The sequence below is a fragment of the Odontesthes bonariensis genome, chromosome 14 (genome assembly GCF_027942865.1).
Source record: "Odontesthes bonariensis isolate fOdoBon6 chromosome 14, fOdoBon6.hap1, whole genome shotgun sequence".
In the NCBI taxonomy this organism is placed as follows: Eukaryota; Metazoa; Chordata; class Actinopteri; order Atheriniformes; family Atherinopsidae; genus Odontesthes; species Odontesthes bonariensis.
In genome coordinates this window covers 16927625-16953925 of record NC_134519.1, presented here as the reverse complement: position 1 = coordinate 16953925, position 26301 = coordinate 16927625, and the positions used below count along the sequence as shown (strand labels likewise).

The 26301-nt window shown below is 37.0% G+C and overlaps 1 protein-coding gene across 1 annotated transcript; it reads right to left on the bottom strand.

The window, feature by feature from the left end:
- Positions 1-2713: 2713 nt before the first annotated feature.
- Positions 2714-25553, bottom strand: pth1r (parathyroid hormone 1 receptor). Its single transcript, XM_075482255.1, has 12 exons — positions 25499-25553; positions 17859-17969; positions 17571-17692; positions 12463-12557; positions 10292-10478; positions 7266-7419; positions 6850-6910; positions 5270-5336; positions 5026-5120; positions 3699-3840; positions 3321-3362; positions 2714-3231 (listed from the first exon to the last, which is right to left on the bottom strand). Exons 1-12 carry the CDS (start codon positions 25536-25538, stop codon positions 2869-2871), a joined length of 1479 nt encoding a protein of 492 aa, XP_075338370.1. The 5' UTR covers positions 25539-25553; the 3' UTR covers positions 2714-2868.
- Positions 25554-26301: the final 748 nt, after the last annotated feature.

Here is a 26301-nt window from a genome sequence, read left to right as displayed (position 1 = left end):
CAAAACACAATCATCTTACAAGATACAATCAGAGCAGAACACTGTAATATAGAGTATTAAAGTGCTCAAATAAAAATGTCCAAGTGTTTCTTAATATAAATATTTTCATGCTCTGATACTGTCTGATTTTATTATACAACAAAAACACAGTTCCTTATGAGTTTCCAAATTCAACCAAATTGAGTTTTCACAGAATTCTGTGGAATGCAATAAAATCTGGCAAAAAGAATCCAGTTAAATAAACAATAAATATTTTATGCGGCAAGGGGATACTTGAGACATCACTCAACCTCAGATCATTTCCTTTTTCCATGGCCTGTAGTCACCTATGATTACAGAAGTCAATTTACCCAACCTCCACTTTTAATTATTTTGGATCCCCCTGGAAATGCCAGCCCAAGTTGTCGGGTTCACATGAGTGAGGTGGGCATCTTTGGAATCACCTCTGTGTCTGTTTAATAAGACTAAAGTATATGTTATTCTGTCTGTCAATACTTTAAGATGTTCTTAACCCTGTCTTTGTCTTTCAATCTAAAGAATTTTTTTTTTACACTGAACATGTGTATCTCTAAACAATGAATAAAGAAATATTATTTTTTTTTAGAATAAAAGCTGAAAGAATGTACAAAAACAGCAGAGCATGGTGATTTAAAAAAAATAAAATAATAATTCGGTGTGCATGAGTTTATAAGTTTCATACATTTGGTGTTTAAAAAATTATAGTAATGACAAATAATGTGACCGAATGTGTGAATGGGTCGTATACACATTGTAAGCTAAAGCATTGTTAGTTTTGGCCTCTGACCTGCATTAAGCAAAATGTAGAATATTACCAGACATTTTTTTAAATAGTTGATACATATGTAAAATGTATTTCAGTACAATCTATTGTAAGACCAGTAGGACTCTTAGCAGTACAAACTGGAACAGAGAGGAAGCCATATTATGATCACTTACACGTTTGTAACTCTTTTTGGTTTACTTTTAGTTCAATAAGTTAAATAAACACCTTAATGAAATTAGCAACAGGTGATGAAAAACCTTTTTCGGAATTTGTCATTCATTAAGTGGGTAGAGCATGGCAGCAAGAAGGACAAGAGAGCTTGACATCAAACAAAAGTGTAAAAATGAGATCAAACATTACAGTAGCTTTTCCCACTGATTAGTTGAAATTCTTGAGAGGCAACAGTCACACATTAATTTGAAATCTTATGGTAAATTGAAACTCCAAAGTAAGGATTTGAATACAACAACATTGTCTTTAAAAGAAATGGCACTAGTTCATGATTAGTAGGCTACAGATCGTTAGGAGTGTCTTTTCCACTCCAACTTTAAGAAGATTTTGGCTGGCAGACAAGGTGTTGGATGATAATACAAATACATTTTGCAGTAAAACCTTTTCTCTGAGGGCACAGCATGCCTTTTCTCTTTGGTTTAATGGATGATGTGACCTACATTGCCAGCCATGCAGGTTAAGTGCATTAAATCACAAGAATGAGAGTTAAAAATATTGTCTAGAATGCTTGAGGAAACAATAGTATGAATGCCCTCTGTGAACTGAAAATATATTCACCAATTCTGTTTATACTTATATACATGATCAAATATCGCCAACATTTGATAAACGAACACATGAGCAAAAATACATTACAACAGCTTTATAATATATCCATACACATGAACACTTAAGCTCACAATTAGGATGTATTTTTGACCTTTGTAAACATTGTGACCTGAATATATACATCAAAAAGCAGCACATCACTGGATCTTCTGCAAAATTACGTTTTTTCCTTCGTATCAACCACTGATGTCACTCTTTAAATTCTAAGGAATTGAGATTTTCTTTGATATCTCATTTAATAGCATTCCATTGAAATTTAAGACTTCCTGTGCTTTTGAATGGGGTCTTCTTTGCTTTTTTCTTTTTTTAAACTTTCATCTTTACTACAAATAAGACTGAACAGCTTTCAAAGAAATATACTTAAGTCGGCATTCTTACTTTGGCTGTGTGAGAATCAATTGCAAGAAAATTTGAAAGCAATACATTCATTTCAACCATTCAAAATCTGTTAGAATTAGAGGGAGAAATAAAGGTTTGTTAGACAACAGCAGAAACTGTACAATATTTCAAAAACAAAAATCAACACAGCCTTATATAACACACCAACGTCCTCTGGAGAGAAATGTAGACTATGCTGAAACACCACTTAAAAAGTATAAAAATAGGTGTGCAACAATAGAGGACTTCAATTACCTGAGTAGCTTCCCTTTTACACTGAAGTGGATCTAAGACAATGCAGAACAAATGAGATACAATGCCACAAAACATGAACAGATGTCTTGGTATAGTAGCATTTATGACTGTTTCAGCCAGGCCTACACTTAATTCAAATCTTGCCCATGTTAAGTGCACTCAAGACCCTCCTGGCTTAAGAGCGGGTGATTAAGGCTATTCTTGGCAACTGTTGTACTTACCTAACTCCTGTTTAAATTCTGAACTAAGAATGACCACAAGACATTTTCTACACAAGCAAACAGAAAACTAGATATAAACAGTCATGGCAGTGGAAGAGAAATAAGAAACGGCAGTCTGTTTATGCCTTTTACACATTCTCTGTTGCAGGTGGTTGATGAAAAAGCTGGGAGTTATTTGCCACAAGAATTTGGGGTCAGCATCACTCAGAGAAGCTCTCAAAAGTGATGCCCCCTTTATGCCTTGAGCCTCAAGAGTTGTCAATGTTCTGGCTCGATTCACAGGAGAAAAAACTGGCAGTGTTGATGTATGCAGTCATCCCCTTCAGACCATCCTGAGTGTTTCCTGACGCGTCTTTTCACTTTTCATCTCAATAAACAGTTCCCAAGAGGTCACATGACTGTTTCCCTCTCCTCTTCAACCACAGGAGAGGGTTTCTCGTTCTCACTGGGCCGTGCGTGAGCAGACTGCTCTTCTTCGGGAACGTGGAGCTCCTGTCCTGACGAAGGTATAGAGTTCTCTGAGACTGAGCCATTCTTTACATACCCAGGGAGGTTCCTGTGCCCATTCACAGGCACCGGTCCCAGCCTTGTGGTGAGGTGGAGGGCCAGCGGTCCTCTGGCGGTGACATTGGTCACACTCGTGTGTGATACCATAGGTCCATAGCTGTAAGTGTTACTGCCACTTCGAGCTTTCCTTTTGAAGTCCAGCGCCAGAGTTCTCCTACTCCAGGACTTTTTGATCTCAGCTTGCACCTAAGAGAAGACAAAATTATACAGACGAAATTATTTTAAGAGCTAGGGAGCCAAAGTAGAGTGTAGAGCAGACATTTTTGAGTTCTTACCTCTCCGTTGCAAAAGCAGTATATAATTGCAACTAAGAATCCCTGGAAAAGAATAGATTAGGGTTTTACTTATATTATCCACAACTCAGTTATATTTTGCATGCACTTGATGTGACATTTTAGCTGTATAATTTGGCATTAGCTCTGATATTTTCAGCCATCAGTTGCCCTTGCTATTTTCTTCATCTTAATTAGGATCTTACCACAAATCAGAAACTAAACAATGTTGACACGGTAGCTGTTTTTTGGTGATAATGTTAACCCTCAGGATATGTCAAATTCCTATCAGGTCAATCTGATTTGCGCAGCATGAAAGAATATAAAAGGCCTTTCGAGATAGCATTGCATTTTCCAGAATTTCAACCTCAACACCTTTACCTGGAAGGAGTTGAAAAGCATCTCATAATGCATTTGGATCAACCATGGAATTCCAGACACCTCTGTGTACGGCATGGCATGGAATATGATGTAGTGGACACCAAACAGTGGCATCAGCACAAGTGTGGACTTCAGCAGTTTTCTGAAACAAAACATTTCAAAATCTTAACCAGAAGAACAAAAAGGATAACACAGCTTGCCTTAAGTTTTAGCCACCAGGTCAAAATTTCTGTTATCATGAAACATTAATTGAGTAGAAGACGAACTGATCTCCAAAAGATGAAAGGTTATTTTTTCATTTAAACAACATTATTTTCCTATATTTTTTAAATGAAACAAAAAAGCACCATGCAAACGTTAAGTAATTCCGAAAGCGTTTAATACTCAATTAACTTTCACCAAGCTCTTAGATTTTGATTATCTTTTTGGAGGTATGGTTTGGTGATCGATAACCACAAAAACAGGAGAACACTATACGAAGATAAAACCAGTGTTTCTAGGTAGGAGTTTCCTCAATTTGTACCATCACTGGGAAATAACAGTAAGAGCTAGCGGGGTACATTACATAGAGGCCTGGAGGATCGAGGATACTTTCAGAAAAGAATTGTTAGGTAGGCAAATCAAAACCAGAGCTTTACTAAAAAAAAGATATTTGAAGACTCTAGAGTAGTGATACACTGTTTCACACCTGAACAAATATGATTTTCATGGAAGAATTATTAGAAGGAAGCCTTTACTTATTATTCACTGCAAAATGAAAAGATTTCAACTCTTAAACATTTAAGCCCACGTTCTGGAAACGAATCCTATGGAACAAAGAAGTCAAAATAGCAAGTGATGCACCACGGTAACTGTGAAGCATGGGGCTGTATTGATTCTATTTGGTATTGTGTTGTACCCAAACGCACATTGAACACTTCACAGGTAGATGGAAACAAATACCGCCACACTTTGGAAGTAGGCATAACTTGTCTGTAGATTGCTTCAACAACAAGCAGTGATCCTAAAAAATACCTCCACATTTTTAATACATTTATGTGCTTTTAGTTTGCTTAAACAATGCAATATGCATACCACCTTGGAAACCGTGACAAGGATGTTTTGACTGCTGGCTGAAATAAACAATTTACTTCTGAGAAAACTGTAGACTGAATAATTACTCATTTTATTCATAGTTAGATATCCCTGTCTTTTTAGTCCCATCTCATTAGACAAATGTAATCATAATCCTGGTTTAATTGAGTCATATGATAAATGAATTCAAGAGGAATATCTGTACTAGAAAGATTTACAAATATAATTTTTACCCTAGACTAGTACTCTGTACCTGTACTGTTGTCTGGTGTCGCACCTTCCAGCATTTGTTTCTCGCAGCTTAGTTGCCAAGACTCTGATGATGTTCAGAAATAATATGAAATTAACCTGAAGAGAAAATAGGAACATAATTATATGATTAAATGTGACTGCAAAAATAATAAGGTCTCATCGAACAGCTGTAAAGCCACAGGTGAAGTGCAACACTGTGATTTCCTTCACAGCAGGGGAAGTGTAAGCTGGGAGTATGTACTCACCACCACAGCCACCAGGATAGGCACTTGATATATCCATTTCAAATTGCCTGCACTTAAGTCCCAACACCTGCAGGAAATGGGGAACAACAGAAGTGGTTAGGCAAGAGGTAAGAAAGGGTTAAGATAGTAGATAATCCAGAACCCCCCTGTTCCCCTGTGGTCTCTTTAACAATCTCATCATTGACATCATTTCACAACATTCATTTCACATATCAACGATAGAGATTAGACAGGGCATTGTCTCCGTCTTCATTTCTATAGCAGATTCATCTAACACCTCTAGACACAAACATCAAATGACACAGAACAGAAACTAATTCAATTTATCAAAGCACTCATGTTAGATTAATATTCTTAATTCCTTTTTAATTGATTCATTACCTATGAGTTTCACATAAATCAGCTTGATGATCTATGCTTTCAGAGGTCTAAAGACCTTATTAGTTTGTGCATGTATGACAAAGAAATAACAAAATCTGCCCCATCCCCCCTTTTTTTAAAATGTGAAATTAAATTGGTTCTTTGAACCTTAGCTCTTACATGTCATTTAATTTTCTAACGAGAGCAATTCAGAGAAATGTAGACCAAAAGCATTGATAGTGCTTTATTTAGATTGATTCAGAGCCTCAATTCTACCATGAAGGCACATGCTTGAGTTGTAGTAATTGTCATGCTTGGGTGGTTTTTCTGCCCGAGAAGATCTGGAGGGCAGGCAGAAATGTTCTTCTGCTCGCCTGTGGACTGAGAAGTAAAATGTGTTGTTTATTTCTACTCTACAGGTGTTGGATACAACACCGGCTTAGCTGTAAGCTCTCAGAGTCTGTTCGAGCAAACTACAGGGCCATGTGGACACTGCAGAGAGTGATGATCAGAAGGCTTATGTGGTACAATTTTCTGCCCTACGAGTTTGACCATTCAGGTGTAGAGGATTAATTCTCTTCCAGCATTTCCTGTCGGCTTTTAAACCTGTTCTAAAATGTTACAAATATACCCAGCCCATAGCTATGCATGTAAGGAGGTGGAGAGACTCAAGAAGACACAAGAAAGGGTGTAACAAATTAAGATATTTAAATTAAAGTTGTTTTTTTGTTTTTTTGATTCATGATGTTTTCTGAAACTTTTCTTCCTAAAAAATCTTCTTTATGTGAAAATCGAGAAAAACTCAATCTTGGCCCCATTTGATGACACTGCAATCAAGTGTCAATCAAGTGCTTTGGCTAGCAGCATCTGGCTCATACTTACCCTCTGTTGCTTACTTACTTAATTCCAATGGAAGTAGAAAGGCACAGTTAGTTTTTCTACCCACTGCCACTGCATTTTGGCTTAGTTTTTGCTAAATAAGTAATCTAACAGTGTAATATGTCATGTGTTATTGTTCATCTAAGTTGTATTTACCAAATCCTGAGGCCTTTTGAGGACCGTGTGATTATTCCAGAACTAATGTGTAAAACTTTATGATTGAAAGAGGTTGCTTCTTTTTCACATGACTTTACAATCAGTAAAAACTGCATCAATTGCAAGTATTTCTGCACTGCAGTTTGACAAGGATAATGTGAACATTAATCATGCATTTCTCTTACTCCGTGTCAGCAAATATGGCTCTCACAGTTGCCCAGATGGTCACAAACACTGCTGGTACTCCTACAAAATTAAGAATAAAATATCAATAGTGCTATCATAAAACATATATCATGATAAGAAAGTAACACAGGGCTTTAAATTGCTTGTATCATATGAGTAGATCCTGGGTTGCACAGCATCCACATTGTATGCGCTGTGCTTATGTCATTTATACGCACAGTGTGTACAATGCAGGAACTGTAAAACCCACATTCAAGCTGTGTCTCCACTGCTCTTTTTTTGTTGCATATTACTTCAACCATCAAAAATTAGGTACCTTAGGTAAGAATTTATTTGCATGGAATCAAGTCAACTGATTATACCGTAATCAAGTGCATGTAAGTACTTATGTAAGTAACAAAAATGAAGAACTCACCCCATCCAATCAGAGTAAATCCCCAGAGATACTTTCTGTCTGAGAAAAAGGTCATAAAGATGAGGCTGTGGAGGTAAAGACCCTCCACAAGGATCCAGTAGTAATTGGTTGCCAGGAAGTACATGAACAAGGTCACGACCACCTTACAGCTAATCTATACACAAACAGCAGACAAGGAAGGCCAATTAATCAATAGTCACACTAAAAAAAACTTGTGCTTTTTTAAACACATCATACATTTCTCCTCACATCATTCTAACATATATCTATATCTATCGTAGTACAACAGCTATTTACAGATGTCAGCAAAATATGTTTTATTAAAGTGTAGAAGTATTGAGCTTTAAACTCTCAACTTGTCCAAGTTAGTGTAATCCAAATCATTTGGTGCAGCAATCACTAATCAGAGTGACGTGCTTGTGATTATCGCTGTGTGGTTATTGCTCACTGATCCCGACCTGTGTGGCAAAGCTTATTTTTTTCCAGAGTGTTTTTTTTTTTTTTTTCAGCACCTCTTTTCCTTTCTCAAGCTATGGTTAAATAATTTATGTGGCAATGTTATGCAGAAGAGTGCATGGTTGTGAGATCTTCTGGCTGCTTGAGGTAGAAGTCTGGAGGTCTGGACTATGTCATTGGGAAATAACACTATGGGAAGTTACAGTAGTTGAGATTACCAGATTACCATCATATTTAGTTTTTAGATTTACAGCACTAAGCAGTTTGATTCTTCCTCACAACCTCCAGCACTTTTCATGTACTGAGATAGAATTAACCCACAAACCAAGTGGACTGTGCTCCTGTGATTTAGCCATTTTAAGCTTGACATTTTGAGTTTCCAGTTAACTATTTCAACAACAAATAAATTATTGAATGGACTCATATGAAATTTCCCACACTTGGGAGAAGGACCCATTTGAACTTCACTCACATTATTTATCAGCTAAGTTTATATCTAGTGCCCTTTTGAGGTCAGAATTTCAACCGTCTAAGTACTGAGCATCTGTAAAACTAAGGAAATTACCACCAACCTCTATAGTGGTAGGTCTGTGGAGAGAAATGTTGGCTTCATAGAAGGCTAAACTCAAAAGCTAAACCTGGTCAAAATCAAATGCTACGCATCAGGATATTAATAGCATCATCACTAGCATGTGGATTTCTTTACCATTCAGCTCAAAGAAGTTCTGTGACCTCATCATATGTCACATTGTGTCTTTAGAGCTGAATGACTGACTGAATGTAGGACAAATTGTCCACCTGAATAATCATCCAATTTCAGTTAAATCAAAGGAGTACGCGAGTTTAGGGCAGATGTACATGATGTTGGGAAATATAAAGAATCACTATGATAAAATGGCTTTGACAGTGTACAATGTGATTTTACTGTCCCTTCTCTAACCCTAAAACATGCATTAAAATCATCCGACATGTCATCCTTAAGTTCATAAATCTTAAAAGGCATCTTTGATTTTTTTTTTACCTACAGTCTGCCGTTGATATTGAAGATAAAGATTTATCTAACTAACCATAACATTTAACGGTAAAGTTTTAATACTTTCCTTTTTACATTAATCAAATACTAAACTAACTGACTCTATTTATGTATGTCATGTTTTCTTAAGAGTTTTCAAATGGTGGTTCGTGTGATTGACTCGAACATGAAATAGAAAAGCTGGAAAAAAAATAAGCAAATGATGTGACAGTATCTATCATTTCAGTTCTTTTTTTTTTTTTTAAATATGGCAGTAAATGTATGATAAAATGCATCATTAGACTACAAAAAGTGGTGACGACGAACAGCAAACACATCAAGGCAGAGAATATTGGAAAACAGGAGGTGTTACTGCAGTGCGCTGTAGGAGTTACTTGATTTTATTGCTTTTTGGACCTGATGAATTTCCCATGGGTGTCTTTGCCTCGTGTTAGAAGGCAGTAAAAATCAGGAAAAGTGCAATATCGTTACTGACTGAATGAAAGCGTAAAATGAAAACATCAACAAATAAATATGTTTTTCTATCATCTTTTTTTTCATTGCAGAATATTTGTGTTTAAACAGAGGTTGATAGTAATCCAGTTAGTATTATGTGCTGATGTACTGACAGAATCTGAAGCAGTCTCAGGAGTCAACACAGATTTAGTCATCCATCGAAGGTCAAAGTTCCACACAGCTGCAGCTGTTACCGCTGTGTTGTCATGCTAGGATTAATAGCAGCCTATACATTGCTCCTTTCTTCCATTGTTGTGTTATTATTGTTAACTTTTCCTCCTCTTATCAGTTGGGGATTTAACAAGTGCCTATGGGTCATGGCAACGGTTTTGCGAGGAGGCGTTTTTTTTTCATGTCTTTTCTGGAGAAACAGGTTTGCGGTTCAAATGTTAATGTTCCAAAACATGATTTTCTTTTGTAATTCAGGAATTATGGTAAATGGAAAAAGTTGCAAGTTTTGATCTGGATAATGGTCTCAAAGTAACTAGAGTATTTCAAATAAAGCTTTGCATGAAGTACATGTAAGTTCTGTCACTGTGTTGCAAATATTGCAAATATATCTTAGGTATATTACGCAAATTGTTTGTGTATTAAAGCATCCATGAAAAGTACACAGTCTTGACACATTTATTCTTTTTTTTTTTTTTTCACTTTGAGTCTGAAAGGGAAAGCCAAGTGCTGGCCCAGTATAACTTTGGCATGGTGACAAACTGTTTATTTGCTCCAGCACTGGAAAAGCAGGTGAGACTTTGCAAAATACATGTACCACTTCCACCTTGGAAGCAAATGTGGAACACCAAACTGCACTGCAAATCAAATTATCTACCCAGGGAAAGCAATCAAAAGTTGATACTTTGAGAAATAATCCTCAGCTATTTTATGTGTTATTTGGCATACCGTAAATAGTGTATGTACCCTGAAAAAAACTACGACATGTGATTTCCACTTTTTACAGTATATACATCGATAGTTTCCTTCTCTTTTTATTCATTGAAGGAAAAAGCTTTGCATGCTGGCTCCATCGACAGACGTGTTCACTTACAAACTGTGTTTTGCTGGCTGGTGGAGCTTCAGTTATGGACTTGAGGTCTTCCACTGTGACTCTTTCCATGTTCTCTAATGCAGACTCAGAGTAGAGAACAACGTCTTTCACAAAGATACTTATCGCTCTTAGCATGTAGGATACAAATAGGTGCATGTGGATGTAGTTCCTGGTGCAGTGCAACCGTCTGAGGAGAAAACAAACGACAGCAGCAAGGTCAAACGGTTGATCAGTTGAAAATTGTGTCTCTGTGTTCTGTGTTAGTTTGCACACCTTCCTGTAAGCATGCAGAAGTGTTTTAACACATACAGTACACAAAAACTATACTCATCCTAATTAGAGCCAGCTGAATTCTACGCTGACTATCACACATTCTTGAGATTTAGGGAAAACACATTATTATTGGATTGCTACGCTCAAAGTGAGCTGTAAAAACAAATTGCAAGCATGTGTGGAGAAGTTGCAATAGCATGCAAATGTACAAATGCCACAAATTCTCTCAGAACATCCTAAACATTTACTGTGGACTGGCCTTGATCCATTAGATTTAATTTGGTGGATCAATAGCCATAATGGTTCAGTTATCACAGTGGGGGGAAAAAGACAATATTTAGTAATTATTCAGTAGAACCAAAATGTATAAAAGTTGCATTCTTAAACTGTTATTGCGCACTAAAATTAAACCTATCCACAGTCATCTCCATCCTACGTAAGAGTATTAGGGCCAGGCATAAGAAAAAATATTTATATTTTGCATGTCGAGAATAAAGTCGAATTTTCGAGAAAAAAGTCAACTCCTCTGGTCCATCATCTAATTACTTTATTTTTGACATTTCGACTTTAATCTCGACATGTCGACTTTATTCTCAACATGTCGACTTTATTCTCGACATTTCGACTTATTAATATTTTTTCTTATGCCGGGCCCTAATACTCTTCCTTACCATCCACAATTTCCTTCACTATAGTCTCATTAATGAGCTGACAAGGTACCTTAGAGAACTATTGATTTAGAAAAACTAATCTAGCATACTTTTCCCAGGTGAAAAAACTGAAACATAAGTGCTAATGTAAAATATCCCTTTGCTCTTCCTGGAAAACATTTATGAGTCCTTGCTACTAAAAGCTGATGTGTTGAAGGGGAGACATGGTTAGAGGGTTTGGGAGCTCAGTGCCAGAATGTCAGATGGACCCCTGGGATAACTTATTAAACTCATTTGGCCCGTAGATTTCCTGGTGCCAGTTGGGTGCATTCCTAAAAACTTCTGACTGACTGCTTGTACAGTAAGTCATGCCAGTGAGAACATTGGTAAACAGTGCCTTCACATCGATTTCTGATACTCCCCATGCCATACAAAATAAGCAAAGCCACTCTGCTCTGTATAAATCAAACTGGTCAAACTTTGATCTTGTTATAATTTTTTTCTTGATGTAAGTGGTCACCTCTAAGGTAAAACAGACAAGATAAGGTTTATAAGCACAGCATCGGTAGAAAATGATGTTATCTCTTCAAGAAACAAGTTCTTTAATTACAGTATTTTACTCTAAATTCTCTTAAGTTATCTTATCTGCTGTATATTTGTGCCGTGGGAACAGTGAAAAGAGCCTCTTTAACTTGTAGAGGCTTAGGAACTAAATCTATGTAAGAGTCCTTGAACTACAATATCGGAACATAAGTTTTATCAGCTTGGAAGCGAAATATGAAATCAGCATGAAAATAACAAAGAAATGTCAGACAACGAGGCATGCATTACTGAAGGCCTACAGGCAGACTGCAGCTCAAAGGTAGGCATATCACAGTCTGTTTAAAGTCAAAGTAAAAGTCAGAGGTAATGTTTGTTACATTTTAAATGATTCATGTTGTTCCTGTGACACAAAACATCTTGCACTGCATGACTAACGAGTAAGGGAACAGAGCATGATTTTATGATAAAGCCTCTTTTATCCATTAAATCATCATAAAATTTACACTCAGCTTCACACTATGTTTGTAACTGATAAAAATAAATGGTAAAAAAAAGCCATCATGTCATCATTAAACATTTAGACTCTTTGTTGATTCCTTTTGCCATTTCCCCAACCTAATTTCTCACCCAGTATCAAAATCTCTCTTGGGCACCTCTGAGATTGAAAAGGTTGATTGAAAAATTCCACCAACGGCTCAGACTCACCGGAAATATCCCAAGATGACAACAGCCACCATGAGGGATCCCAGAGAGATAGAGTACCCGACTGTGTAGATGAGATACAAACGGTGAAAGACCTCCTGTTGGAGAGGGATAATTTGTTAGAATGTCATCTGGATACTGAAATGGATCAAAAGCAGATATTGAGAGGTCTACAGAATATTCCCTCTTTGCTTAAGTGTTAAACACACTACAGCTTTAAGCAAGAATACTCAATTGTCCTATGGAGAAAAATGTTTTACCTTCATATTATTTGAAATAATGATGGCAATATACCAACATAAGCATGTTTACCATCAAGTTACTTGAGCTTCTATGTACAGTATACAGTGCGTACTCTAAGCATATTTCAGTCTGGTTTTTATATTCTAAAAATGAAGGAATTTACAATGACATAGTTAATTAGGCAAATTAAAACAAAATAATTATCTTTTTGACTGACCAAAAACAGCACTCGTTAAATCTCTTAATATGTATCTTCTTCAATAAACACTATTTAGCAAGACTAAAGACTTTTTTTCGCTGATTCTACAACTTGAACTCAATATTTGAACTAATTTTAAGCTCATAAGTGTGGCCACACTGTATGCCTAAATGTAGTGGACAACCAGGTCCCAAGACAACATGTTCCTGGTAAGTGGCAACATCCTTGACTAAAAAATTTGGGCTGACACAACAGTTACAAAAAAGTGAGTTTGTTAAATGGGTTGCAATTGATGAGAGGTGAGAATAGTGTCCTGGATATAAGTCAGATCTAGACTTGGATGTCTGCCCCTAAACTCCAAGATGATAATGGCCAAAAGCCAGGCAGCTTGTCCCACAAACACATGAGGGAAAAAAGCAAATAATCATAAAAAAGTACAAACAAAACAGACATAAATTACATTCTGTACAGTGACAATGAAGTAATTCTCTCTTTACAGACAGAAAAAACAAGTGTGTTCACATTAGGTGGGCCGAGAGGTGGCGGTAGTATCAACAAGTCCTCCAGACAAAAGGACCATAAATGTAATTTCTTCATACCCTTAATTATGACCCATAATGGCATCCTGTGAGCCATCACCCCAACGATAGGAAAATATGTCTTTGAGCAGATGTCATTCTAAAACGTTTCCCTTTAACAAACCACAGTATCCTTATAAGGAGGCGGGAGGGAAGACGTGATGGTTTGGACGTGCAGAGCACTTTTAATCATTCATTATTCAGTCAGCAACTCAACAACACTTCAGTAAAACACTTTTTTTCACTTCTTGGTTGACATTAGGCAATAACAATAGGAGGGTTAAAAATCTAAATTGCTTCGTTAAGATTAGAAAATGGTCTTTGTTCAGGTTGAAATACATTAATTTTACATCACAACCATTACCTTCAGAAATACTTTTCTTAAAATTCAGATGCAGGTGCTCTCACTACCACTAGAGGTCACATATTCTTTGAATGTATTTATAAGTGGGTTTATTGGGGTTCTTTTTGGCCTCCCTAAGCAAACAACTCATGGGGTTGTACTTGTTACTTTGTTCACTCTCTTATCAGGTTCAGGTCAATTCCAGAATATTCCCCACATCTTATAGAAGTTAAAAAGAGACTGGGCAGCAATATGCTACGGTTTGTTAACATTGCAGCGGTCGAAATCATTCATTATTAATTACAATAGTTGATTTAAAAACACAGAGGCTTCGAGAATGGAAGTACTTCGAATATCCATCATACTCTTCTTTTAAAAACAAAGATACTCTCAAATATTAAGGGCTAAATTATCTCGCATCGTTTACCTCAAGACCTTATGTTGCTATCCATAATGTGTGAAAATAAAGGAACATCTGACATTTGTGACTGAGCTGAGAAAGCTGGGTGGGGCGGTTTGATCCTCCAGCAGCAAGCTGGTTGTGGGGGGACACTGCAAGCTGAGCCACAAACCAAACATGCTAAGGGGCCCAAAAGCTCCTTGTGATGTAACCTGATATTGTACTGCTGTTATCATTTAGCATAAAGATCTTGCCTGGAAAACGTGTCTCAGTTGTGGTGGTGGTCTGCGGCGTGCCAGTTTTGCTGCATGTGCTTTAGTCTATGCATATGTATTTGTCATTAGCTACAGGAACTGCTCCTTTGGGAAAACATCAACTTGAACGTCTGAAGTCATGAATAGGACAGTTGTGCTGCATTGATTAATGGCAAAAAATGTGTGAGAATCAAAGTATGGAAGCACTGCCTTATGACAAACTTTTTTTTCATGTCCTAAATGTTACATGTTGTAACACAACTTACTGTATCCAGGAATAGCCCTGGGAAAAGGGCTAAACCGGGACATCCATGTGACGATTATTGTACAGCTTCTGGAGCTAGAGTGCCTTGAAAATATTCTCACCATCTGGCATTGTTCCTGTTTTGTTGCCTAACAACCCAGGGTTAAAATAAATTTTGCTGGGGTAGTATCATTTTATTAAGATAACATTAAATTCAAAGTTGCAATATTTCCATATATAAATAAGCATTCACCCCCAAAAAGTAAAGAGAACAATTTGCAACAATTACAACTCCAGTCTCTTGGGCTATGCCTGTACAAGTTTGACACATCTAGCCACAGGGATTTTATGCCCATCCTCAAGACCAAAACGTGGTTTATGGAAATCTATAAGTCACATTACACAGTCTCAATCAGCTTGAGGTCTGCACTTTGACAAGGAATTCCTAAAAACATTTACATGTTTCACTTAGAACCATTCAATTTTGCCTTCATGTGATGCTTTAGGTCACTGTCACTTTGACTTTGTCATCCTATACCTCAAGCAACGGGAATTGTGATGGTGACCAGCAACCATTAACCCTTTTGCCCATGGCATGGCATTGAAATGTTTCTCCTTAAAACACTCCTGTGTTGCTTTATCTGCATGGTAAGGGTCATTAGGATACTTATGGTGGTCTTACATACAAGTTCCAATTCTCTGTAAGACCGAAAAACAAATGTTCCTCTATAAGTTACTTGAATCCATCAATCAATCCTCCACATCTGACCAATTCCCCAGGCCCAACTAGAGAAAAACATGCCCACAGCACGACGACACCACCATGCTTTGCTATGAAACTGGTGTTGTTAGACATAAAAACTATTTGTGTCACATGTGATGTATTCCTGGGCCAAAAAAGTTCAGTCTAAGTATCTGACGCAAGCACTTTTTTCTATATGTTTGCAGATTTTGCTTCACAATTGGCATAAATACTGAGATCATGCAACACTTTGTCAACATGAGGACTTAAATGAGGTAATTATGTGACTTCTGAATGTTACTGAAAGGACAAAATCTTAATTAAGAGAATTATCCATATGCTCACAAACATTGTCATTTCAAATATTTTTTTAAGATTATCTATTTTATTTCACATTTAGATTATCATTGAAACTGCAGGCTATAATGCAACATAGTAGGGAAAAACGACAATGTGGGTGAATACTTTGGCAAGGTACTGCACCCTGTAGTTGTATTTAAGTTATGCTGGTATTGTGTCATGTCATAAATGTAAATATGATAAAAAAATTCTTATACACAACAACGATTCAAAAGGTATTACACTTGAAGTAATGGAATCTCAAAACAATCACATTGTTGAGAAAAGGAAAATAACACACAATAGAAGAAGTAGTTCAGAAGAATAGAAAAAGAAACCCGGATAGTTCAACTGTTCAATAGGCCTGAATAAGAATTCTGTAAAGAGTTTCTGGAAGATTTTTAATAAGAGCAAAAATTAGACTAATAATAGGGATAGTAACAGCTAAAGAACAGCTAAAATAGCAGTAATGTTCATAAATGGTAATTATGAAGCAAAAGGATGAAGTAAAGAAAATCATTACAAAAAATAGCAGTAACTGTAACCATATGTAGCTGATAACTGCTAGATTAGTGCAGCTGTTTAGGACATGTTGTGAATGATACACAAAGAATCCAAACTGACTAAAGGAGCGTGTCTGAAACAATTATCTCCACATAAGCTCTGATTCTATAATCAATGTTTTCTTCCAACTATAACAGTAGAAAGTAACAAAACTGAGCTAAAGTTGAAATGCATCACTAGCCTCAGATTTTCAAGAATTCAGCAGGAAACAGAAAGCACATCTGGCATGGCCAAACATATATCTGTGAACTTATTCCGCTGCCATTCTTCATGATCTGGTTCAAGAGCAAGAAAATTAGAATTCAGCACCATATGACATAACAGTGACTTCCGATTTGCAAGCCTTAGTCTTTTAAAAGCATATTGACAAAACCCAATGGTCAAAGTGAGGTGGATAATGGCTGTCAACGTTTAACAGGCCTGTGCAGAGCCCTGACCTGAACCCCATCAAACACCTTGAGAACACCTGTAATAAACTAGAGCCAGGTATTGTCACCAATCATCTGTGCCTGACCTTGGCGATGCTTTTGTGGCCAAACTGGAGCAAATCACAGTAGCAAGTTTCCAAAAATGCTTGAGAGAACCTTGGCTAAAGAAGAACAGGCTGCTGGAACAGTGGACTTATATTTTTGAATAAGGTGTGCAATTTCATGTTTTGGAGTAATGCTTCTGTATTTATATTCTTTTGGATTGTTGTCATTATATGTTTACATGACTTCAGTTTAGTGAAAAAAAAAGAATATAAGTAAGTAACAGATTTAGCCCTTATTGCTGAGATTTTGTTTTTCACTTATAGGAATGTCCTTTGGCAAGATTTGCAATTCTCTATTAAGACTAACATGACTCTGTTTTCTGTTTGTGTTTGAATGGAAATTTAGCTAATTATAGATATATTATCACAAAGTAACCACATTGCTTTGCAATCCTGTCATTATCCCCCCCATTATAGGCCCAACATATCATTAAAAATGATAAAGGTTTATTCACATTGCACATTACTGTGAAATCAAATTGCAAATGTGTTACTCATTTTGAAGGAATTGAAATTACAGGGTAAAATGTGGCAATACTAAATGGCTGTAATATCTTGCGTGTGACAGTTCAGTCTGGTGATATTTGTTCAGTCTGTTTCTCCTAATTAATTTGGAGGGAAGCTAGTGTTACTCTGTCAATGAGAATGTAAAGGGAAATGAGATGGATCTCACCTTTTCATGGCTATGGTTGTAATGGTAGAGGAATTTTGCACATTCGTTATAATTGGCCCATGTCTTGTTGGCTGAGGCCTGCTCCCACGTTCCATTGTTGTCACACCGACGGTATGCTAGTCCTTGACACCAGGAAGAAAAAAAAGTCAGTTTTCAATTACATATTTGAAGCTGCATAATTGTATAAATTACTAAAGACATCTCAGAGGGAGATCTGATTATGAATGTATACTATGCAATAGCACAGTAGTGTCATAAAGTGCTAAGTACATCCAGAGCCCTTCTTGCCTTTATGGTTAAAGTCATAGATATAGTCTGGACAGGAGGTGGACACAAGCTTTCCAGCAGGTCCTTGAGGCCAACAGACAATGCCATCCCACTCTGGTGCGCAGAAACCATCTGCAAAGACAAAAACAATGCTGACTTTTAAAAAAGGCCCACAAAGCGCTGTTCACATATGGCTTCAGCATCATAGAAAATCTCTATCGGTTTTCAAATGATTCTCTTGTCCTTTAAGTATGAACCTTCCAGATCCCTCAGGATCATCTGGATTCGTTTTTTTTTTTTATCAGTTCCCAGAGTCAGAACCAGACATGGAGAAGCTGCATTCAGCTTCTATGCTCCACACGTCTGGAACAAACTCCCAGAAAGCCTCAGATTAGTTGAAACACTTAGTGTATTTAAATCCAGGTTGAAGACACACCTATTTTCAGCTGCATTTGAATAAAGCTCCAAATCTGCAGCTTGAGTTTCAAAACATAATCATATTTTTACTACTGATTTTATCTGATTCTATATATTGTTCTTATTTCTTTCTTTTTTGTTTAAATTTTAAATAATGCTTTTTATTTCTGCTGTTTTAATGTCTCTGTAAAGCACTTTGAATCACCTTGTTGTTGAATTGTGCTATACAAATAAACTTGCCTTGCCAGATGCATGGCATGTATATTTATGCAAATTGGCACTTTAAAGCAGCCTTGTAATTTGTGGTATGTCTGAGTGTAAATGAGACCTTTTTGCTGTTTTGCTGAAGGAAAACATGGGTCATCCGAAAAAAAAACACATACATACACCACTTCCCATCTATTGCAGCATAATCAAGACTTGCAATCACTGAATTCCCAGTATCCTGACAACAAGCTCAGCATTGAGTCAAATATCTTCGCTGAGGCTTGATTGTTAGTAGCTCCAAATTTCCATAACTGTTCTATTGTTGTTAGCATCATGCTGGTTGTAAGTTATACGGAAATGGTTTTCACATGGATCTCATTTATAAGCTTGCCTTCAACACTGAAAGCATTGTAGTACTCTAAGTGGGCTATTATGGATAAATTAAATTGCTATGTCATAATAGTTTACTTTTGAGTCTGTATCACTGTATGTTTTTGTACATTTCTTTACATGCATCAGTTCAACGTGACTATCAACATTCAATGTAACTGATACATGTTTAATTTTAACTGTTATTTGTTTGGTCTTAAAATGGAAGAAATAGTTTGAATTCCCATCACATGTATTTCAAACATCTCATTTAGTTTGGCAGAGAGTCCAAACCTCTGGATATCACTTATTATTTTTGCAGTTTTTTAAGGGTGCAAACAGACTACCTACTATTTTGTCTTAATCAGACACAATAGACACACAGGGTCTATCTATCTATCTATCTATCTATCTATCTATCTATGATGGTTGGATCAAAGAGCTTTACAAGAGCTACAGTTTCAAAGGAAAACAAAATATATTTTCAGCACACAGGACCCCTAACTGTCAGCTAAACAGTGGACCTCAGCCCTCTGATAGTGGGAGCAAAGTTCCCTTCTCCACAAAATCTTGGCAAAAACCTCCTTATGGCTTGGCATTTATATTGTATTATTGAAAACATCTGCCCCACTTTGACCACTAATAAGTAGCTAAGGATAAAACTAAAACGACCAACTCTTTGCAGCAGATCCATTATTTTCCCATTCCTGTAATCAAACTTGCAAAGAAACATCTGACGCTATGGCGACTTTCTTTTTATTTGCCTGTCACTACGACCATGAAATTAAAGAGCAGACTGAGTGGAGCTGACTGATTCCTACAGATCTCTGGTGGGACAAAAACAGAGTTTAGTTTTGAAAATCACACTGACCACACATCCTGGGAGTAAAAGTAGAATTGCTGCTCACTTTTGCCATAGGTTTTATTGCCATAGGACCACCTACTAACAGGCTTAAATTAAACAGTAAACACACACAAGTATGCCATTTTCCGTAAATTCCTTGACCACGATTTAAATATAAACGTGACGATGAGGGCACTTTGGTATTAGTGATGTCACTGGGGTTTTAGAAGGTTTTCTTACTTTCCCCAATTCACTTCATTTATACCTGCAGATGTCTAAACACATATGAAGTTTCTCATGATACATGCAACCTTTTATAATGATTGCTGATGTTATTCTACTCTTAAACCACAAGCTTGAGGGCTGAGCTATTTTCACACTGCAAGGTCTGGGGATTTGAACCCACATCCCTCCACTGTGCTCTCCAGGCAAACCTCAGTGCTTCCCCTCAAAGAAAACCTTGTCTCAGCATCGTAATGATTACTTTTGTGTATTTACAAAGAACAAATATGAAGTAAAACTGCAAAAAATTTTTAAATACGACAGTTTTAGATTCATACAACAACTAATCCTTTCCCCGACACACTTGCCTAATAAGTGATTGCTCTCAACAATTCCTGTATTTTACATTGCACTCAATTTGTTGTAGTCATCAGTCCTCATCTCCTATAATAGCTCACAAAACCCCAAGTTTATGGTAAAAGTGCCAAAAAGAAAAAAAAATCAGGGGGTGGTCAGGCAGGCAATAAAAATACAGATGTAAAGCAAAAGTTCTGACAAATGCATGCAAGAGGCTATCATCTGTTAAAACTCAACCCAGTTCTTCAAGGTCAAACCCAAAACAGTGTAAAAATAATATTATATGTTACAAGAGTTGACTTACATCGAAATCTAAAAGACAATTTCAATTAAAATACTGATATGGTTCATCAGAAAGAAAAAGCCTTTTTTTTCTCAAACTTTGTCTCAAAATCTTGACAGACTGAATGTATTTTTTACTCTACATCACAGCAAATATGATGTAGAGCCCATGTTTTGGTTGATTTTCACAAAACATGATTACAAAACAAACAGATGTGGCTTTTAAGCACAAATGAAGTGAAGTGAAGTAAAAGCAATTAATATGGCATTAAGTTAAAAAAAATTGAATCGTGCACATGAAATGAGCACAAAGGGTACGTGTTCATCCAGGCATAGGGTACGACCACATAGGATAGACTTTTTTTTCTTTATTAAAGCAATATTATTTCTCTGATTTCCTCAGCTTGTGCAACCTTCCAAAAGAGGTCAGACAATAACCACCTCATGCAGGATGAGTCACAAGCAGAGTAGGACAGCATCATCAGAAATGCAGGTCAGCTCGCTTGTGTTGATCTACTGATCTATCCCCAACACAGCCCCCCAAGCCTTTGTCAGACGTTCCCAATGGGCTTGTTGGAGTGCACGTCCAGACTTAAAATCTCCTCTGACGCAGGCACAGAAACAAATGTAAAGAAAAGAGGTGAAGAGGATAGAATGCTAACAAGGCTGCTGCTATTTATTGTACATTCATACAATTAGACCCCATTTAATTTTTTCTATTCTTATTGGAAAAATCAGTTAAATTAATGCCTAATTATAATTTTATTTGTCAACGAAACTATAAACCAGAATTGCTAACTAATTCTCTCACTACTACTACTACCCTACATTGCAGCAATAAGAATGACTCACGTGTATTACTAGATGTACAGTTAGAAATTTAGTTGAGGGCTTAAACCACTCGTGTGTGTTAAACATGACGTATAGAGAGAGACAAACCACATTTTGTTGTCTAGAAAACCCAAAAAAGCTAGAAGTCAGAGGAAATGGCAAACATCTCCAGCCAATCATGTTTTGTAGTGATGCAGGTGCACAACTTTAAATCCATGGTGTTGTGTCCAAAAGCAAATGCTCATAGGACTTTGACTTATCTTAGCACAATTGCAATGGGGACACCAGCTGTTACAACCAGTGAGAGCTACTTGACTGCTCTAGTAACATTTTGTATAAGCAGGCTGCTGGGACGCAACACAGCTCTTTTTATTTCTTCTTAATTTCGTTATGCCACCGTTTTTCCTCTCTCCACCTGCCTGTGACCCAAAATCCCAGAAAGGTGGAGGAGAGAAAAGCAATGAAATAGGGTACTTGCTATAGGAGCTATGAGTGAGAATGCACAGGTGGGTCCTTTGCAAAAGTCTTTTGGCAACCATGACTCATTATGCCACATTTCAAATTTAAATAAAAATAAATTAATGAGATGTCATGGGCACTGTTATGCTGATCTGACAAGGACTGTGCAGCGTCAGACTGCATTAAAACAAAGGGCAGATAATACTGCTGTGCCACATATCATATTTAATTGACATTGCTTATCAGCTCCAAAGAAAGCATGTCTTATTTTGTTAACTGTCTACAGCCTTGAGTCCTCTCTTTTCAAGTCTCTTCCTTGCTTCTTCTAACATCTCAAATTGGAGTGACAGATGTGAGGATTGAATGCAAAGAAAGGAACTGAGGTTGTAAAAACTTTGCATAAACTAACATTATTTTACAATAAATATACAGATGCTATTATTGTCATTTCATCCAGAGCTCCACCGGTTTTCCGCTTATATGGTCAGTGCTAGCCTCGGTCCACTTGCAGTGAATGTCCCCAGACAGTGGTAAGAAGATGCTCAGTGATTTTTTTATGGTCCACTAGGCAAGCTACAGATAGAAGACATTACATACCGTAAACCATTTATGGTTGCACGACTTACATCCGGTCGTAAAAGGTCTGCCCTTATATAACATCATTTTGACCTTAGCTATGTTCTAAGTGCTTTACAATGTGTTTCTCACTCACCTCACACACACATACAAACGCACGCACACACACATATATTTACACAAAAATGGAGGCAGAAGTGATTAAATTAATTAATTCCCTTTTCCAGCTTTGTAAGCATTTTGTAACTTTATCAAGAGAAATGTTGCACAAATAATGCTTATATTCACCACCAAATAAATAAAGAAAAGAAAAGAAAAAAGTCTTGAATATCTAATTTAACCAGCAAATTAACTGGTAACAGGTCAGGGTGTCAGGATTGGCTATGAAAGACGCATTCAACAAAAGGCTTAATATTGGGTCTTTGTTGACCAGATTGAGCCAAACCCTGTCAAACTAGTAGCATTTGGTTTGAGATAATATTTGTCAACGCAGAATTGCAAAAAAAACAAATTCTTTTGACATCTGCTGTGCACAAGATTGGAAAGAAAATTCAAGGAGTCTGGGGTAATTTCAGTGTGTAAAGGCTAAGGAAGGAAACCACTGCGGGATGTACATGACCATGAAAACACTTCAGGCTGCACTGTATGAGAAACAGGTCAGGTCACCGTGATCAATATAGCCATATTGGCTAGGAAATACAGTACCTTGGAAAACCCATTTCACTCTATACTTTCCGCCTCTGCATCCAAAAATGTAACCTGAAACAATGGAGGAAGTCATATATCATCTCTGCAGGAAACACAGCAGAGTTCTCTAGGCAGAAGCTCATCTCAGATGGACAGAAAAACACTGGACACATGTTTTGTGGTCAGATGAGTCCACATTTCAACTTGCTATTGACAATAACTTATGTCGGGTTCCATGTGCCAAATATGAAAAACGCCTATCCAGACTATTATTCGTGAAAGGTGCTAAAACCAGTATCAGTGAAGCCAAAAGTGTGGTTTCATTGTGATTGTCTGCGCTTGAGTGACGTGCCTGTAGTTTATACCTCTTAGAGGTCTTGTATTCAGCAAGAATGGACACAGATTCAGTTAAAAAACTGCAACAATCAATTTAAAAGGGCAATGTAACACTTCCAAGGCACTGTGTGTTTGCCACTCATACATCTCACTGTACATGAAAGCTCCAAGCATGTCTGAAAAAGTACTTCTTTAGGTAATTAAGAAAACTGCCTTTTTTTTTTAATCACATGTTTATTCAAGGTTGCACAAAAGCTGTCCAGTTTGGTTTCATGTCACGAAAGCTTAAATTGGTGACATTGAAGTCCATGCTTCAACAAGTATTTGCTTTGAGGTGCATGTTGCAGAATTACACCAGGCTTGTCAGTAACTTTGTCATACCAAAATGGATTAAGCATGATGGTGGTCAGATGAGCAGCAGACTTACATCTGAGAGAGCCCTCAAGTTTGATTGCCCAGCTTTTCATTAGCACATTTGGGCATCAAGTACATTTTGAGAAAAAGACCAGTGCTGTTGATATACTCTGGGCAAACACAGGATGCTTGTCTCAATAGTAGCAATTCTGTCATTATTTAAAAAAAAAATCTAACATAAGATTGATGGGCATTTACCGAAAGCATAAAGTTGGAAAATACCACAAAAGGAATGTGACTACAGGGAATAGTAAACAATAGCTTTTGTGTTCTGAGCCTGGTACGTTTTTAATTATGTGTTTCATTTATAACGGGTATCGTTTGGAGGGTCAAAGAATTCAAGACAAACCACAATACACTGGAGTTGAAGAGAAAATATTACAATTGGTTTGGCAGTGGAATCCAAAACCCTTTCTGAACAATCAACTGGGAAAATGACAGAAACCGTAGATCCACTAGATGCGAGGGTCTGCTGGAAAATGGCGCTCTCTGGACACTCTAAATACACATATACACCCGAGGATCAGCTTCGCCTTCAATCCCATAGTCAAACATTTTTAAATGTAACTATCAGTACACAATGAACTGCCAAGCAACTTCTCCAAAAAGCTGCTGGATCTGAACACATCAGCAAAATGTAAAACTGTGCAAAAAATGTTTGCCTGTAAATCATTTCCTTTTAATGAAGCAAAGCGGTTATTGAGAGAAGCTGAAGCCTGCACAACATCAGCTGATTATAATAAGAGAGTGTAAGCTCTTATAATCAGCAGTCCCATTCAAACAAGTCACCAATGATATTCAATCACGATAACAAAGCACATTCTATGGTCTAACGCACTCTCACTTTCACTTTTGTGGTCATCATGCTGGCGCTGCTGATAGTTATGGAGTTTTCATTGGCTAGTCTTGCTAAACTTTATTGTGTGTGATGTTTGGTCTCCTCTTCCATCTCCATCCTCCCCCACCAGGTTCTCCGCCCTCAATCTGATGACATCCTCTGCCTTGCACACTGAATTTCAAATCTACAACAATCTAGGCTTTTTTCTGCATACATCTCAGGGGGATTCATTGCACCCCCAACCCCCTGAGCCACGGAGGAGCTTCCTCAGTGGCTTAGCCTTTTCTTAAACACAAGGTGGGAAAAAAGCATTCTGATACAAAGCTCATTCTTCTGAGAAAATGAAGTGAGACCTTGCTACCATATGATCCATTTGCAATTTCACACATCCTGCATATTTAGCATCCTCCAGTTCTCAACTATCAACAATCAGCCTGTTGTCTTACAAAACATTTTGTTCAATTCACAGTACTCAAACCGCAAGAGATGGGCTTACAATAAATTGTATCTGTTATTTTTCCAACAAATCCATTAATCTGGGTGACTGTATGGCATTCACATTGAAATCCCTTTGACAGGCAATATAAAAGTCATAATCTTATATATTGTACCAAATAATAAACACATTAATTATATGAAATGTTCTGTGAGTATTAATTTATTTGACACTGGTAAAATCAGTGGATTTTAGGGTATTTTTACAGTCAATATCTGCAGTCCAGAACCTCATAATTGATTGTCACATGGTTAACATGCAAAAATATGCGATTGTTGACATCATAGCACCAAAAAGCCATATGACAGGCGATGTCACATACTCACCAGGGATCTTGGTCTTTGACTTGATGTTATCCTCACACATTTGTTTGGCTTTAAACAAAAGGCCTATCTGTTCCTCTTTTGTCAGCACATCATCTGCATAAACCTGCAAAATGGGACAATGATGGAAAGTAAATGACAGATTCTTTATAGGAAATAATTCCAATAGCTAAAAAAAAAAAAAAGACAAAAATAAACTGTGTTTAGTTTAAAAGATGTGTATGTTAAATATTTTGCTGCACATGTGTGATTAGTATATGAAGGAAAGGTTCTGCCATTTTTATGTGTGGCAAAAGTTAGAATGAAATCGATCACTTGGCTGATGTAAAGAAATGATTTACTTTTCATGCTGCTTGAAAAGCTGCTGCTTTGTGCACCTGCTCAGAGTGCTACGAACAGCAAAAAAAATCCAGATTCCCTCAGGAAAATATGCCCCAAAATGCTCACTACTGACATCTTATCATGAGAGCAACATGCTTGTCTGGAATGTTAAACAATGTGCTCTGTATCTGGGAAGTCAGATTGTAGAGTACGTTGAGCATATCAGTGGAAATGACGAAGCATTCATGAGCTAAACAATGTATTTCTTTTGCTGCCTCCACTGCGTTAAGTAGGACTGTTTTTTTTGTTTTTGTTTTAATCCTCTTGACTACTAAATAGTATCAGTTTAACATGTTGTCTATAGGAGCAGCTTGTGTTCTGGTAGTTATGTTTACCATGTGACTGCTTGGACATTACAAAAGTCAAAACATTAATTCCAATCTTTTTTTCTTTTTTTTTTTGCAGATATTATGTATTTTCTCAGT